Raw genomic sequence first — 13,438 nt, forward strand, 5'->3', positions numbered from 1 at the left:
TGTGAATTGGAAATGGTTTATTTTTCATACCCGCTCAGTCAGGGATCCGCAATTTCTGATCCCTGACTGATTGGGATATGAAAAATAAACCTTTTCCAATTCACCCATGTGAAACACAGGAGCAATTGCCTTGCTCACGGGCACATCAACATATTTTTCACCTCGTTGGCTAGGGATTTGAACCAGCGACCTCTGCTACCGGCCCAACGCTCCTTACTGCTAGGCTACATACAGTGTTGATGTGAAACACTTCTCTAGGCATTGTGAGATCTGATCTCTTGTGTAGTGTGACTACAAAAAAGACAACCTGGAATGCCAGCAGTGTCCGACTGACCTTTTGATGACGACCAAACTCTGATCTCTGACATCATTGAGAGAGAGGGTAGGGACGAGCCTGTAGAGACTAACTTCACGATCCTGATGATGACTGCTGTAATAATTATATTGTTACTTAACTAGAAATACCGTTTTGTATCCTATTTTTTTTAGATTATAACATTTATAAAATACATTGTTGTGATCTTTAGTGCAATGATAAATGATCAACAAGCATTTGAGCACAATAAACATGTGGATGACAGTCAGTGCTTCAGCTTGAATGATTCCCTGGGAAACGGACATTTTGTCCTATTTTCACCATGTAAAAGCATGAATGGGACAATCAGAAAACAACTGTTGTACCGGTCTTCTTGCAAGAAACTTGTCTGTTTTTGCTAGCACTGCCTTCGCTTACGGGGGCTATTTTGAAGGTTTTACTTGCAATTATTGTGATATGTAGTTGTTTGCACTGATTTGTAAGATTGTACGTGCGTCTGCTAAATGACTGAAAAGGTAAATGAACATGTGGCAAGTTTAGTTCCAGGAAGAAGACCACTTCAAAGTAATGAGATTTCAGCCTGTAGGTCAATACTGTTGGCATTGAAATAAACCCAAAGCACTAAGGTCAGTCAGTGCTGTGGCAAGGAGGGGGGGACAGGAGGGAGAGGGCAGGGTAGAGTCTGATCGTACTGTATTTAAGGAATGGGGGAGTTGATGATCGAGGTGCTTTGTTTTATGCTAGACAGAAGATGAAGTGGTGTGTTCTCCTGCTGGCCTTGCTGCAGTCTTTGTGCTGCTCAGGTAAGTGATATACAATCCTTTCAGGTGTAGAACTCAATTTTGCAGCTGGTTCTGATAGTGCTTCTACACATGTCTCAGTCCATTTGATTTGTCATTTGCGTCCAGTCAGGAAGTGAAGCCAGGGTCGTGTTTATTGGGCACCAAACTGAAGAAAACGAGTAAAATGGGGAGGAATAAGAAATATTTATTTTTGTTTTCTGTTACAAAACGTTTTGTTACAGTGAGACCTAATGAACATGACCCAGTTCAAAGGTATTATGTTCATCTTTAATAATACACATTTTTAAAAAACAAATCATGAATTCACAATGCAGACGAGGGACCCAGGACAATATTACCTCCCAAATACCACGGATGTGAAATGTACTGTATGAGTGCTTAGTCTCCTCTTTTACCGTTGACCTCTGCAGGCTTGCCCCTGTACCAGTCAGAGTTGGCGTCCACGGCAGACAAGGCTCTCGTCGTGACCATGACCCAAGTCAACAATCTGTACGCTGGCCTTCGTCTATACCGAGTCACCCGTGGCTCTATCAAAAGGGTAAGTGTCTTCTCACCCCTGACCTCATAGTGGAATGGTTACATTTACAGTGCCTTCAGAAAGTATTTACATCCCTCGATTTATTCCACATTAAATGTGACAAAATCTATTTCATCCATTTTGAATTCAAGCTGTATCATTTTTGTTGTGTTCCAGCTTGAATTCAAAATGGATGAAATATTCTTGTTTTCTCAACCATCTACACAATACCACATGATGACAAAGTGAAAACATGTTTTTAGAAATGTTTGCAAAAGTATTAAGTACAGCAACTGAGTTAAGAAGGACTCCTGTATCTTTAGTGACTGGGTGTATTGATAGGCCATCCACAGTGTAATGAATAACTTCACCATGCTCAAAGGGATATTCCATGTCTGTTTCTTATTTTCTTTTACCCATCTACCAATCGGTTGCTCTTCTTTGCGAGGCGTTGGAAAATCTCCCTGGTCTTCGTGGTTGAGTCTGTGTTTGAAATTCACTGCTCGACTGAGGGACCTTACAAATAATGTGTGGGGTACAGAGATGATAGTCATTCGAAAAACATTTGATTTTCATTTGCAAAAAAAATTCTAACATTATTCCACTTTGACATTATGGGGTATTGTGTGTAGGCCAGTGACACAAAATCTCAATGTAATCCATTTTAAATTCAGGCTGTAACTCAACAAAATGTGGTAAAGATTAAGGGGTGTGAATGCTTTCTGAAGACACTGTATGCTCTTAGGGCACTATTCAATCCACATTGCGGAAGTTCAGCTTTACAGCGTGATTGAAATTTAAAGGCAATGTTCCCGCTTTAGTGCATATGTTGGCTCAATCGTAAATTACCTTGACATTTCTATCGCAGAATCTGCAATGTTTCAGCTTTACAGATGGAATATAGCCCCTACTATAGGAAAGTACTACACGGAACAAAAATATATAAACGCAACATCTGTTTTTCAATCTTCCATACGCACAAAAACCTTATTTCTCAAAAATGTTGTGCACAAATTTGTTTACATCCCTATTAGTGAGTATTTCACCTTTGCCAAGATAATCCATCTACCTGACAGGTGTGGCATATAAAGAAGCTGATTAAACAGCATGAGCAATACACAGGTTCACCTTGTGCTGGGGACAATAAAAGGCCACTCTAAAATGTGCAGTTTTGTCACACAACACAATGTCACAGATGTCTCAAGTTTTGAGGGAGAGTGCAATCTGCATGCTGACTGCAGGAATGTCCACCAGAGCGGTTGCCAGGTAATTGAATGTTCATAAGCCGCCTCCAATATAATTTGACAGAATGTCCCAGAGGCCACACAACCGCGGACCACGTGTATGGCGTCGTGTGTGCGAGTGGTTTGCTGATGTCAACGTTGTGAACAGAGTGCCCCATAATGGAGGTGGGGTTATGGTGTGGGCATGCATAAGCTATGGACAATGAACACACTTGCATTTTAATCGAAGAATGCACAGAGATACCATGACGAGATCCTGAGGCCCATTATTGTGCCATTCATCTGCCGTCATCACCTCATGTTTCAGCATGATAATGCACAGCCCCATGTCGCAAGGATCCGTACACAATTCCTGGAAGCTGAAAATGTCCCAGTTCTTCCACACCCTGCATACTCAGCAGGTATGTAACCCATTGAGCATGTTTGGGATGCTCTGGATCGACGTGTACAACTTCCTGTTCCTGCCAATATCCAGCAACTTCGCACAGCCATTTAAGAGGAGTGGGACAACGTTCCCTAGGCCACAATCAACAGCCTGATCAACTCTATGCGAAGGAGATGTCACGCTCCATGAGGCAAAATGTGGTCACACCAGATACTGACTGCTTTTCTGATCCACACCCCTACTTTTTTTTAAAAGGTATTTGAGACCAACATATGCATATCTGTATTCCCAGTCAATTGAAATCCATAGATTAGGGCCTAATGTATTTAATTTGCCTTTTATTTTTTTTACCTTTAACTAGACAAATTCTTATTTACAATGACGGCCTAGGAACAGTGGGTTAACTGCCTTGTTCAGGGGCAGAGCGAGAGATTTTTATCTTGTCAACTTGGGGATTCAATCTAGCAACCTTTCGGTTACTGGCCCAACGCTCTAACCACTAGGCTACCTGCTGCAACTCTGTAAAATATTTGAAAATATTGCATTTTGCGTTTTATATTTTTGTTCCGCATACATTAACAAGTCTATCTAGCCTACCAGTTCCCTCACGTGTAGACTTCTCCCTGAATGGCCTCACAGGCACCATCTCAATTCTGACAATGTTGCAAATCAAACTTGCTAACCTCTGCTCACTTGGGGAAGATAGTAGCAAGCATACCAAGGTAGGGGTCGTTACATGACCTTTTTTGTTGTTGTTTTCATACACGTCATCACACAGATCATAATGTGTCTTCTCTTCCAGGTTGTTCCTTTGGGATTGAACACTTATGACCTGATGATGAACTTTGGGATCAAGGAGACGGACTGTCTGAAGAGCTCTGGAGAAGACCCACAGAGATGTGCTTTCAGAGTGGGCTTCTTTGTGGTGAGACCAGATCCTCGATTATTGGCCAAAGAAAAGATCTGATTTGTCAAAAGACCAATTAGTGAGAAAAAAATATCCGAATTGGGCTGCCTTGTGTCATTACAGCCTATGAAATCAGTGCAAGAAATAGATCAGGGGCTGTATGTATCAAGCACCTCTGAGTAAGGGTGATGATCTAGGATTTGTTTTCCCTTTTAGATCACAATTAATAAAAATACACTATGGACAGGGAGGACTTGATCCTAGATCAGCACTCTACTCTATACACTCCTTTGAGACTGAAATACACTGACACAGTACAATAAATAATTCCTCCCCAATACGCAGCTGACAAAGGATTGGGACTGATAAATATAATGACCACATCTCTTTAGCAAATTATTTTCTTGACCCACAAATGTAATATCTTTTTTAAATCTAGGACCAGATGAACAGGAAAATTACCTACATAAACTGCAGTAGCTGTATTTTACATCAATACCTGGTGACAATATGAGCAAATTGTTTGTGTTTGGTCCTGGGCATAGATTACTGTGATAGTCCACTAAAGGGTTTGTGGGGTTCATCTATAAACTGCTGTTTTTTTTCAGGACATTCTCTGTTGACAGACTCCACACACTGTTGATTTTGGCATGGGATGCTGTGTTTGCTGTGACAGACAGGGGAGAACAGAATGTCACCAAATGAGTTTCTCTCTCTGCCCTGGTCATTCCAACAGGACTGGTGCCTGTTATAAAACGCTAAAGATATAGATTCTTAGATTCATACTGCATTCATACTGTACTAGCATACTGATCAACGTGCGTAATTGTATGCCCATCTTCTTCTCTCTTAACTGCCACTAATCCTCCTTTCCTCCCTTGTTCCCTCTCTCCCAGCCGGCCGCCTCCTGCACCGCACGTGTTCGCGTCACTGCAGAGCTCACTCGGGTTGTGTCCCTGAACTGTGGTCAGGACAGCTCCAGCTCCGAGTCCAGTAGTGAAGAGGTGAGAGAGGGAGGAACAGAGAGAGGGGGGGGGATGCCCAATAGATGGAGAGAATATAAAGGGTGTTTTCACATTATTTCCCTCTTTAAAACATACTAATCTCACTCTTCTTTAAAGTGAACTCTGGAGTGAAAGAAAATGACTCAGTTCTTTGTATTCACACTGCCCTTGGATTTGAATGAGGTCTCGGCTCTCTTACCAGTTCACTTCAACTTGTTTTCTGGTCTGAGTCCTCCTTGCATTCAAATTGCAATGCTTAGAAAATAACCAAGATCCCACCCCCCACACACACACACATTTACTCAATGCACTGTGGGTAAATACACACGCCATACCATCTGAACCTGTTATTGGACAGCCAGGGGTGTCCCTACATACATTTTGGGAGCTAATAAATGTAGTTTGCATTTAGTTACAAAATAAGACATACTAATTATACTCCAAATGTAAAAATGACTGGTAACAGGATAAATAGCAGAACAATAACTGCAGATATAAAAATATATTTTTAAATTTTTTATTTAACCTTTATTTAACTAGGCAAGTCAGTTAAGAACAAATTCTTAATGCTTGAATCGAAAATGTTATACTTAATTGTACCACCAAACCTGCACATAATATTTTTTTTAGTTTGTGGCACTAATGTGAGGGGCTATGGCAGGGGAAACTGTTTTGCAGAAGCTTATAGTGCTTGGTGTGGAAATAATGATACGTTAACCTGGAGAGCTTTCTGTTCACCAAAAAAGTGAACCACCACTTGAGATGGTCTCAGTTCGGTTTGTTTTGCGGGGTCTGAGTTCCTTTGAAGCATTGACACTGCACAAATATTTAAGAGAACCGGACGGAGTTCCCAAAGATTTGCTGAAAGGGACCAAGTGTAAAAACGCCCTAAGAGATGCCCAATCCCAAAATCAACCCCTTTTAGGGCCTAAAGGCACTCGGGTAGATCTTTCAGGATTTGATAGGTACACATGATATGACAACAATATCCGTTTGGGATTGATCATCAACAGTTTATACCTGGTTCTAACTTAAGTTATTTGCCCTGATCTTGTCCACATTTGACAGGTGTAGACAATCAAGACACATTGTGATCTGATTGTGATTAGATCATCCTGCCCACCTCCAGAGGTAGTCAGATACACATTGTGTCTGGATATCTTACAAGTGTAGACAAAACTTGACAGAGAAACCATTTTAAGTCATTATTCCACCCTCTAAAGTCATTGACAGGTGCCACCATTGACTAATTACATGTCTTACAATTATATTATTTTTTAAGAATAGCTGTGAAATAGTTTGCATAAAGGGACCAGGAAATCTGGTCACAATGCAGACAGTGGACAGATAACAATCTATGTGGCGGCAGGGTAGCCTAGTGGTTAGAGCATTGGACTAGTAACCGAAAGGTTGCAAGTTCAAATCCCCGAGCTGACAAGGTACAAATATGTTGTTCTGCCCCTGAACAGGCAGTTTAACCCACTGTTCCTAGGCCATCATTGAAAATAAGAATTTGTTCTTAACTGACTTGCCTAGTTAAATAAAGGTAAAAAACAAATATAAAATACATTTTAATAGCATATATTTGTATTTATGGATCCCCATTAGCTGCTGCCAAGGCATCAGCTACTCTTCCTGGGGTCTGGCAAAATTAAGGCAGTTATACAATTTAAACATTACAATACATTCAACAGATTTCACAACAAGCGTGTGCCCTCAGGCCCTTACTCCACTACCATACATCTACAAACACAAAATCCACGTGTATGTGTGTGTATAGTGCGTATGTTATCATGTGTGCGTATGCATGTGTCAATGTTTGTGTTGCTTCACAGTCCCCACTGTTCCATAAGGTGTATTTTTGTTATTTAAATCTGATTCTACTGCTTCCGTCAGTTACCTGATGTGGAAGAGTTCCATGTAGTACTGTGCACCTCCCATAGTCTGTTCTGAAGAGACCTTTGGTGGTGTGTCTTGTGGGGTTTGCATGTGTGTCCGAGCTGTGTGCTAGTCATTTAAAACAGACAGCTTGGTGCTTTCAACATGTCAATACCTCTCACAAATAGAAGTAGTGATGAAGTCAATCTCTCCTCCACTTTGAGCCAGGAGAGATTGACATGCATATTATTCATGTTTGCGCTCTGTGTACATCTCAAGGCCAGCTATGCTGCCCTGTTCTGAGCCAATTTCAATTTTCCTAAGTACCTCTTTGTGGCACCTGACCACACGACTGAACAGTAGTCCAGGTGCGACAAAACTAGAGGCTGTAGGACCTGCCTTGTTGCTAGTGTTGTTAAGAAGGTAGATTAGTGCTTTATGGACAGACTACTCCCCATCTTAGCTACTGTTGTATCAATATGTTTTGACCATGACGGTTTACAATCCAGGGTACTCCAAGCAGTTTAGTCACCTCAACTTGCTCAATTTCCACATTTATTACAAGATTTAGTTGAGGTTTAGTGAATGATTTGCCCAAAATAGTTTGAAATATTTAGGACTAACTTATTCCTTGACACTCATTCTGAAACTAACTGCAGCTTTATGTTAAGTGTTGCAGTCATTTCAGTCACTGTAGTAGCTGATGTGTATAGTGTTGAGTCATCCACATACACACTGGCTTTTGGCATGTGGTTAGTAAAGATTGAAAAAAGTAAGGGGCCTAGACAGCTGCCCTGGGGAATTCCTGATTCTACCTGGATTATGTTGGAGGGGTGTCCATTAAAGAACACCCTCTCGGTTCTGTTACGGGTAACTCTTTATCCACAATATAGCAGGGGGTGTAAAGCCATAACGCACACATTTTTCCAGCATCAGATTATGATCGATAATGTCAAAAGCTACACTGAAGTATAACAATCCCCACAATATTTTTATCAGTAATTTGTGTGTTTACTCTAAAATAGCATTGTATCTGGTCAAACACAATATTTTTGGTGATTGGTTGGCTATTTGAGCCAGTAAAGTGGGCTTTACTATTCTTAGGTAGCGGAATGACTTCCATCCAGGCCTGAGGGCACACACTTTCTAGTAGGCTTAAATTGAAGATATGGCAAATAAGAGTGGCAATATCGTCCGCTATTATCCTCAGTAATTTTCCATTTTTTCAAGTTGTCAGACCACGGTGTCTTGTCATTGATGGGCAACAATTTTTTTCACCTCTTCCACACTCACTTTACAGAATTAAAAATTACAATTCTTGTCTTTCATAATTTGGTCAGATAAACTTGGATGTGTATGTAGTGTCATCTTGCCAATGAAAAACTAAAGTTGTTGGCAATATCAGTCAGTTTTGTGATGAATGAGCCATCTGAATGAATGAATGAATAAATGGAGCCGAGTTTGCCTTTTTTCACAATTTCATTGAAGGTGCTCCAAAGCTTTTTACGATCATTCTTTGTCATGTTATCTTTGTTTCATAGTGTTGTTTGTTCTTTTTATTCAGCTTAGTCACATTTCTCAATTTGCAGTATGTGTGCCAATCGGTTGTGCAGCCATTCCTTTTGCCTCATCCGTACAATCCCCATAGATTTAACTGTTTTTAGTCATTTTCTTAATGGCTGCATGCTTATTAGTAACTGGGAGAACTAATTTCATAAATGTGTCAAGTGCAACGTCGACTTGCTCCTCATTACACACCACAGACCGATAAATATTCTTTACATTAACAGGAATCACTACAAAACTTATTCTATGACCTCTTATACACTATATTAGGCTTAACCTTCGGAACTTTAGATATGGCTACTCTATTGTGATCACTACATCCGATGATCTGGATACTGCTTTCAAGCACACTTCTTCAGCATTAGTAAATCTGTGATCAATACATTCATTCCTGTGCTGTTTAACTACCCTTGTAGGTGGACTGATAACCAGGTTGCAGCTTTTTCTTGAGTGGGCAGCTTGATGAAAGCCAGTCAATATTCACCCAGAAAATATACCTCTGTTTATCACATACATTATCAAGCATTTCACACGTTATCCAGATACTGACAGTTAGCACTTGGTCAAAATCAGCTTCCCACCAGAATGGGCTTTAGGTGAGGCAGATGAACCTGTAGCCATATTACTTCAACAGTATTTAACATGAGATCCTCTCAAATCTGTACAGGAATGTGGTTCTGAATATAAACAGCAGCAACACCACCACTGGCATGTCTTTTTTTTATAACCTTGTATTGCTACCCCCTGTATCAAATGTATTGTCTGAGAGTCAGAATATGAATCATCTGTTGCTAGCAAGTTGTTAATTACATGAACCTTGTTTCTTAATAACTTATGGCTGGGGGGCAGTATTAAGTAGCTTGGATGAATAAGGTGCCCAAAGTAAATGGCCTGCTCCTCAGTCTCAGTTGCTAATATATGCATATTATTATTAGTATTGGATAGAAAACACTTAAGTTTCTAAAACTGTTTGAATGATGTTTGTGAGTATAACAGAACTCATATGGCAGGCAAAAACCTGAGGAGAAATCAAAACAGGAAGTGAGAAATCTGAGGTTGGTATGTATTCAACACAGTTCCCATTGAAATCCCCTCGAGATATTAATGAAGATTCACTTCCTAAGGGCTTCCACTAGATGTCAACCGTCCATAGACATTTGAATGAGGCTTCTACTGTGTTGTGGGACTGAATGACAGCAGAATGAATCAGGTAGTCAGCCATTTTCTGGTCACGAGCATTTGACATGATTAGCGACCTGCGTTCCATGTCTCCTGAAGACACAAAGGAATACTCCGGTTGGAACTTTATTGAAGATTAATGATAAAAACATCCTAATGATTGATTCTGTACTTAGTTTGCAATGTTTCTTCGACCTGTAATATAATTTTTTGAAGTTTTTGTCCGACGTAACGCTGACCAGAACGAGCGTTTCGATATGTATACCGAACGCGCAAACAAAAGTAGCTAATTGGACATAAACAATAGACATTAATCGAACAAATCAAGCATTTGTGGACGTGGGATTCCTTGTAGTGCATTCTGATGAAGATCAAAGATAAGGGAATATTTAGCATGTAATTTATGGTTTATTTTGACTACAACATGGCGGCTGACTTGATTGTTCTGAGCGCCGTCTCAGATTATTGCATGGTTTGCTTTTTCCGTAAAGTTTAAATGTTTAAATCTGACACAGCGGTTGCATTAAGGACAGGTATATCTATAATTCCATGTGTATAACTTGTATTATCATCTACATTTATGATGATTATTTCTGTTGAATCGATGTGGCTATGCAAAATCACTGGATGTTTTGGAACTAGTGAATGTAACGCGCCAATGTAAACTCAGATTTTTTTTTATACATATGAACTTTATCCAACAAAACATACATGTATTGTATAACATGAAGTCCTATGAGTGTCATCTGATGAAGATCATCAAAGGTTAGTGATTCATTTTATCTCTGTGCTTTTTGTGACTCCTCTCTTTGGCTGGGAAAATGGCTGTGTTTTTCTGTGGCTTGGTGCTGACCTAACAATCGTTTGTGGTGCTTTCGCCGTAAATCCTATTTGAAATCGGACACTGGTGGGATTAAAAACAAGACTACCTTTTAAAACGGTATAAGATACACGTATGTTTGAGGAATTGTAATTATGAGATTTCTGTTTTGAATTTGGCGCCCTGCACTTTCACTGGCTGTTGTCATATCATCCCGTTAACGGGATTGCAGCCCAAAGAGTTTTTTTTAAAGCTACATATGTTAACGTGGGCTATGTGTAGACATTTCTTGAAATGTGGGCAAAATCAGGACAAAGGATCAATGTTAGCACCAAGTATACACAGAGCTAAAGTGTCCAGCTGAGCAATACAGAAAAATAACTAAATCCAGATTCTCTATCAACAGAACTTCACGAGGAAGAGGCAGCAGTTGAACGTGCAACCATCTGGGAACAGGGGTAAGCAAAACCTAGCCTATTCCCAGATATGTTATTGCGGTCTTTATCTCCTTTGGTCCGTTGGCATGATGGCACAAACAGCTCTAGGGACCAGGCTCAAGCAAAACTGCTTCAGTTGACGCCAATGTATAGAACACACAAAATAATCACTGTGCTAACCAAAATAATGTATTGCTGCAGGCCCTGTCCTGCCTGGCTTCCCTGAGGCCACTCTCTTTCCCAGTCACTCTTTCTCCAGACAAGTGGAGCCTCAACCGATCCCAAGGGGCGACAGCATCGGCAACCACCTGGAGTGACTCGGCACGACACACCCGGAGTGTATTCAATGATGTGAAACGTTTTGAGTGTTGCAGATAGAATAGGGAATTGTCAGCTCTATAGAGTACAATTCTGAATGACAACCATATCTGTTCTACACCATACATTTCTATCTGAATGCGACATTCTCCTTATCAGGCCCTGACAGTACTTGTTGGAAAGCAGGGAGGTTCTGATAGTGGCGCTGGAACCTAAGAGATCATTTCCAATTAAATTGATTACTCTTGTCTGAATGTGAGTCATCATTCATTTATGTTTTGTAAGTGGGACAAACAAGTGATAATGTCTATGAATGATCCACTATCCATAGTGATTGAAAGACGCATACAGGGTGATCCTGTGTATGCAAGACATGTGGAGACCACAAGAGGGCATTCAAAGCCCATCAACACTGAACCCAGAGCAACATTCCATTTGATCAGATTACGTTTATACAGGCAGCCCAATTATTGGCCAGAGAGCTGATTTGATAGTGGAAAAAAAATAACTATTGGGTGGCTGTGTATAAACAGACTTTGTACAAGACATTAGGAACACCTTCCTAATATTGAGTTGAACCTCCTTTTGCCCTCAGAACAGCCTCAATTTGTCAGGGCATGGACTCTACAAGGTGTGGAAAGCGTTCCACAGGGATGCTGGTCCATGTTGACTCCAATGCTTCCCACCGTTGTGTCAAGTTGGCTGGATATCCTTTGGGTAGTGGACCATTCTTGATACACACAGGGAACTTAAATGTGAAAAACCCAGCAGCGTTGCAGTTCTTGACACTCCAACCAGTGTGCCGAGCACCTACTACCGTAGCCTGTTTGAAGGCACAAATATTGTCTTGCCCTTTCACCCTCAGAATGGCACACATACACAATCCATGTCTCAATTGTCTCTAGGCTTAAAAACATCCTTCTTTAACCTATCTCCCCTTCATCTACGTGGATTTAACAATTGACATCAATAAAGGTTTATAGCTTTCACCTGGTCAGTCTCAGAAAGAGCAAGTGTTCCTAAATGTTTTGTACAGTGTATATCTATGCTTATCATACCAGTGACAGGTATACAAATGAGCTCTTCTAGAATACATCAGGACACTAAGCCTAAAAAAAAATGGGACCTTCTTTCCTTGAAGTGACCAATGATCTGACATCACTGGACTGGTATGAGCAACCTTTCAATTGCATTGATTTCACTATGTATATTTACATGGTTCGGGCTAGGCCCCTTAGTTCCAGTGAAGGGAAATCTTCAGCATACAATGACATTCTAGACAATTCTGTGCTTCACAGTTTGGGGAAGGTCCTTTCCTGTTTCAGCATGACAATGCACCCTTGCACAAAGCGAGGTCCATACAGAAATGTTTTTTTGAGATCAGTGCGAACGAACTTGACTGGTCTGTACAGAGCCCTGACCTCAACCCCATCAAACACCTTTGGGATGAATTGGAACGCTGACTGCGAGCCAGGCCTGATCACCCAACAATGCCCGACCTCACTAAATGTTCGTGGCTGAATGGAAGCCAGTCCCCAACAGCAGAGGACCAACTCCATATTATTGCCCATGATTCTGGAATGAGATGTTTGACGAGCAGGCATCCACATACATTTGGTCATGTAGTGTATGTCAGATCAGTGATTACTTCAAGGAAGGATGCATTAGAAGCTCTAGCCTCAATCTTTACGTTTCATTCTTTCACAACAGTAGAGATAAAGGTTAAAGGAGCAATCTGGGATTGGTACATCCAATTTTACTTTTAAAATAATGATATCAAGTTGATTCTTGAACTTACCACAATCAAAACTAAAAATATAAGCTTGTTTTACTCCATTGCATTCACGATAAACGATGTCGGCTCAATTTTAAAATGACCTTTAGATGGTGCAAGCGGGGATTGAATCCCATCCCTGGTTAATTGTTTGTGGTTAGATTACACCAGCCCCATTCCTTAGCTATTTAGCAAAAAAAGGGTGTTTAAGTCCCAGATTGCCCCTTTAAGTTGACCAATAAATGAACCATAGAGTTGGTGATAAACAAGACAGCGATACATGGTCGAGG

At 40.6% G+C, this 13,438-nt stretch overlaps 1 protein-coding gene across 1 annotated transcript; it reads left to right on the plus strand.

Moving 5' to 3' along the window:
- Nucleotides 1-1,020: 1,020 nt before the first annotated feature.
- LOC112253996 (secreted phosphoprotein 24) lies at nucleotides 1,021-11,628 on the plus strand. Its single transcript, XM_024426190.1, is given in 7 exon segments — nucleotides 1,021-1,050; nucleotides 1,053-1,119; nucleotides 1,530-1,657; nucleotides 4,068-4,190; nucleotides 5,069-5,176; nucleotides 11,026-11,077; nucleotides 11,258-11,628. Coding segments are annotated over 7 exon segments (624 nt in total). The 3' UTR covers nucleotides 11,374-11,628.
- Nucleotides 11,629-13,438: the final 1,810 nt, after the last annotated feature.

The sequence above is a fragment of the Oncorhynchus tshawytscha genome, linkage group LG07 (genome assembly GCF_018296145.1).
Source record: "Oncorhynchus tshawytscha isolate Ot180627B linkage group LG07, Otsh_v2.0, whole genome shotgun sequence".
NCBI lineage: Eukaryota > Metazoa > Chordata > Actinopteri > Salmoniformes > Salmonidae > Oncorhynchus > Oncorhynchus tshawytscha.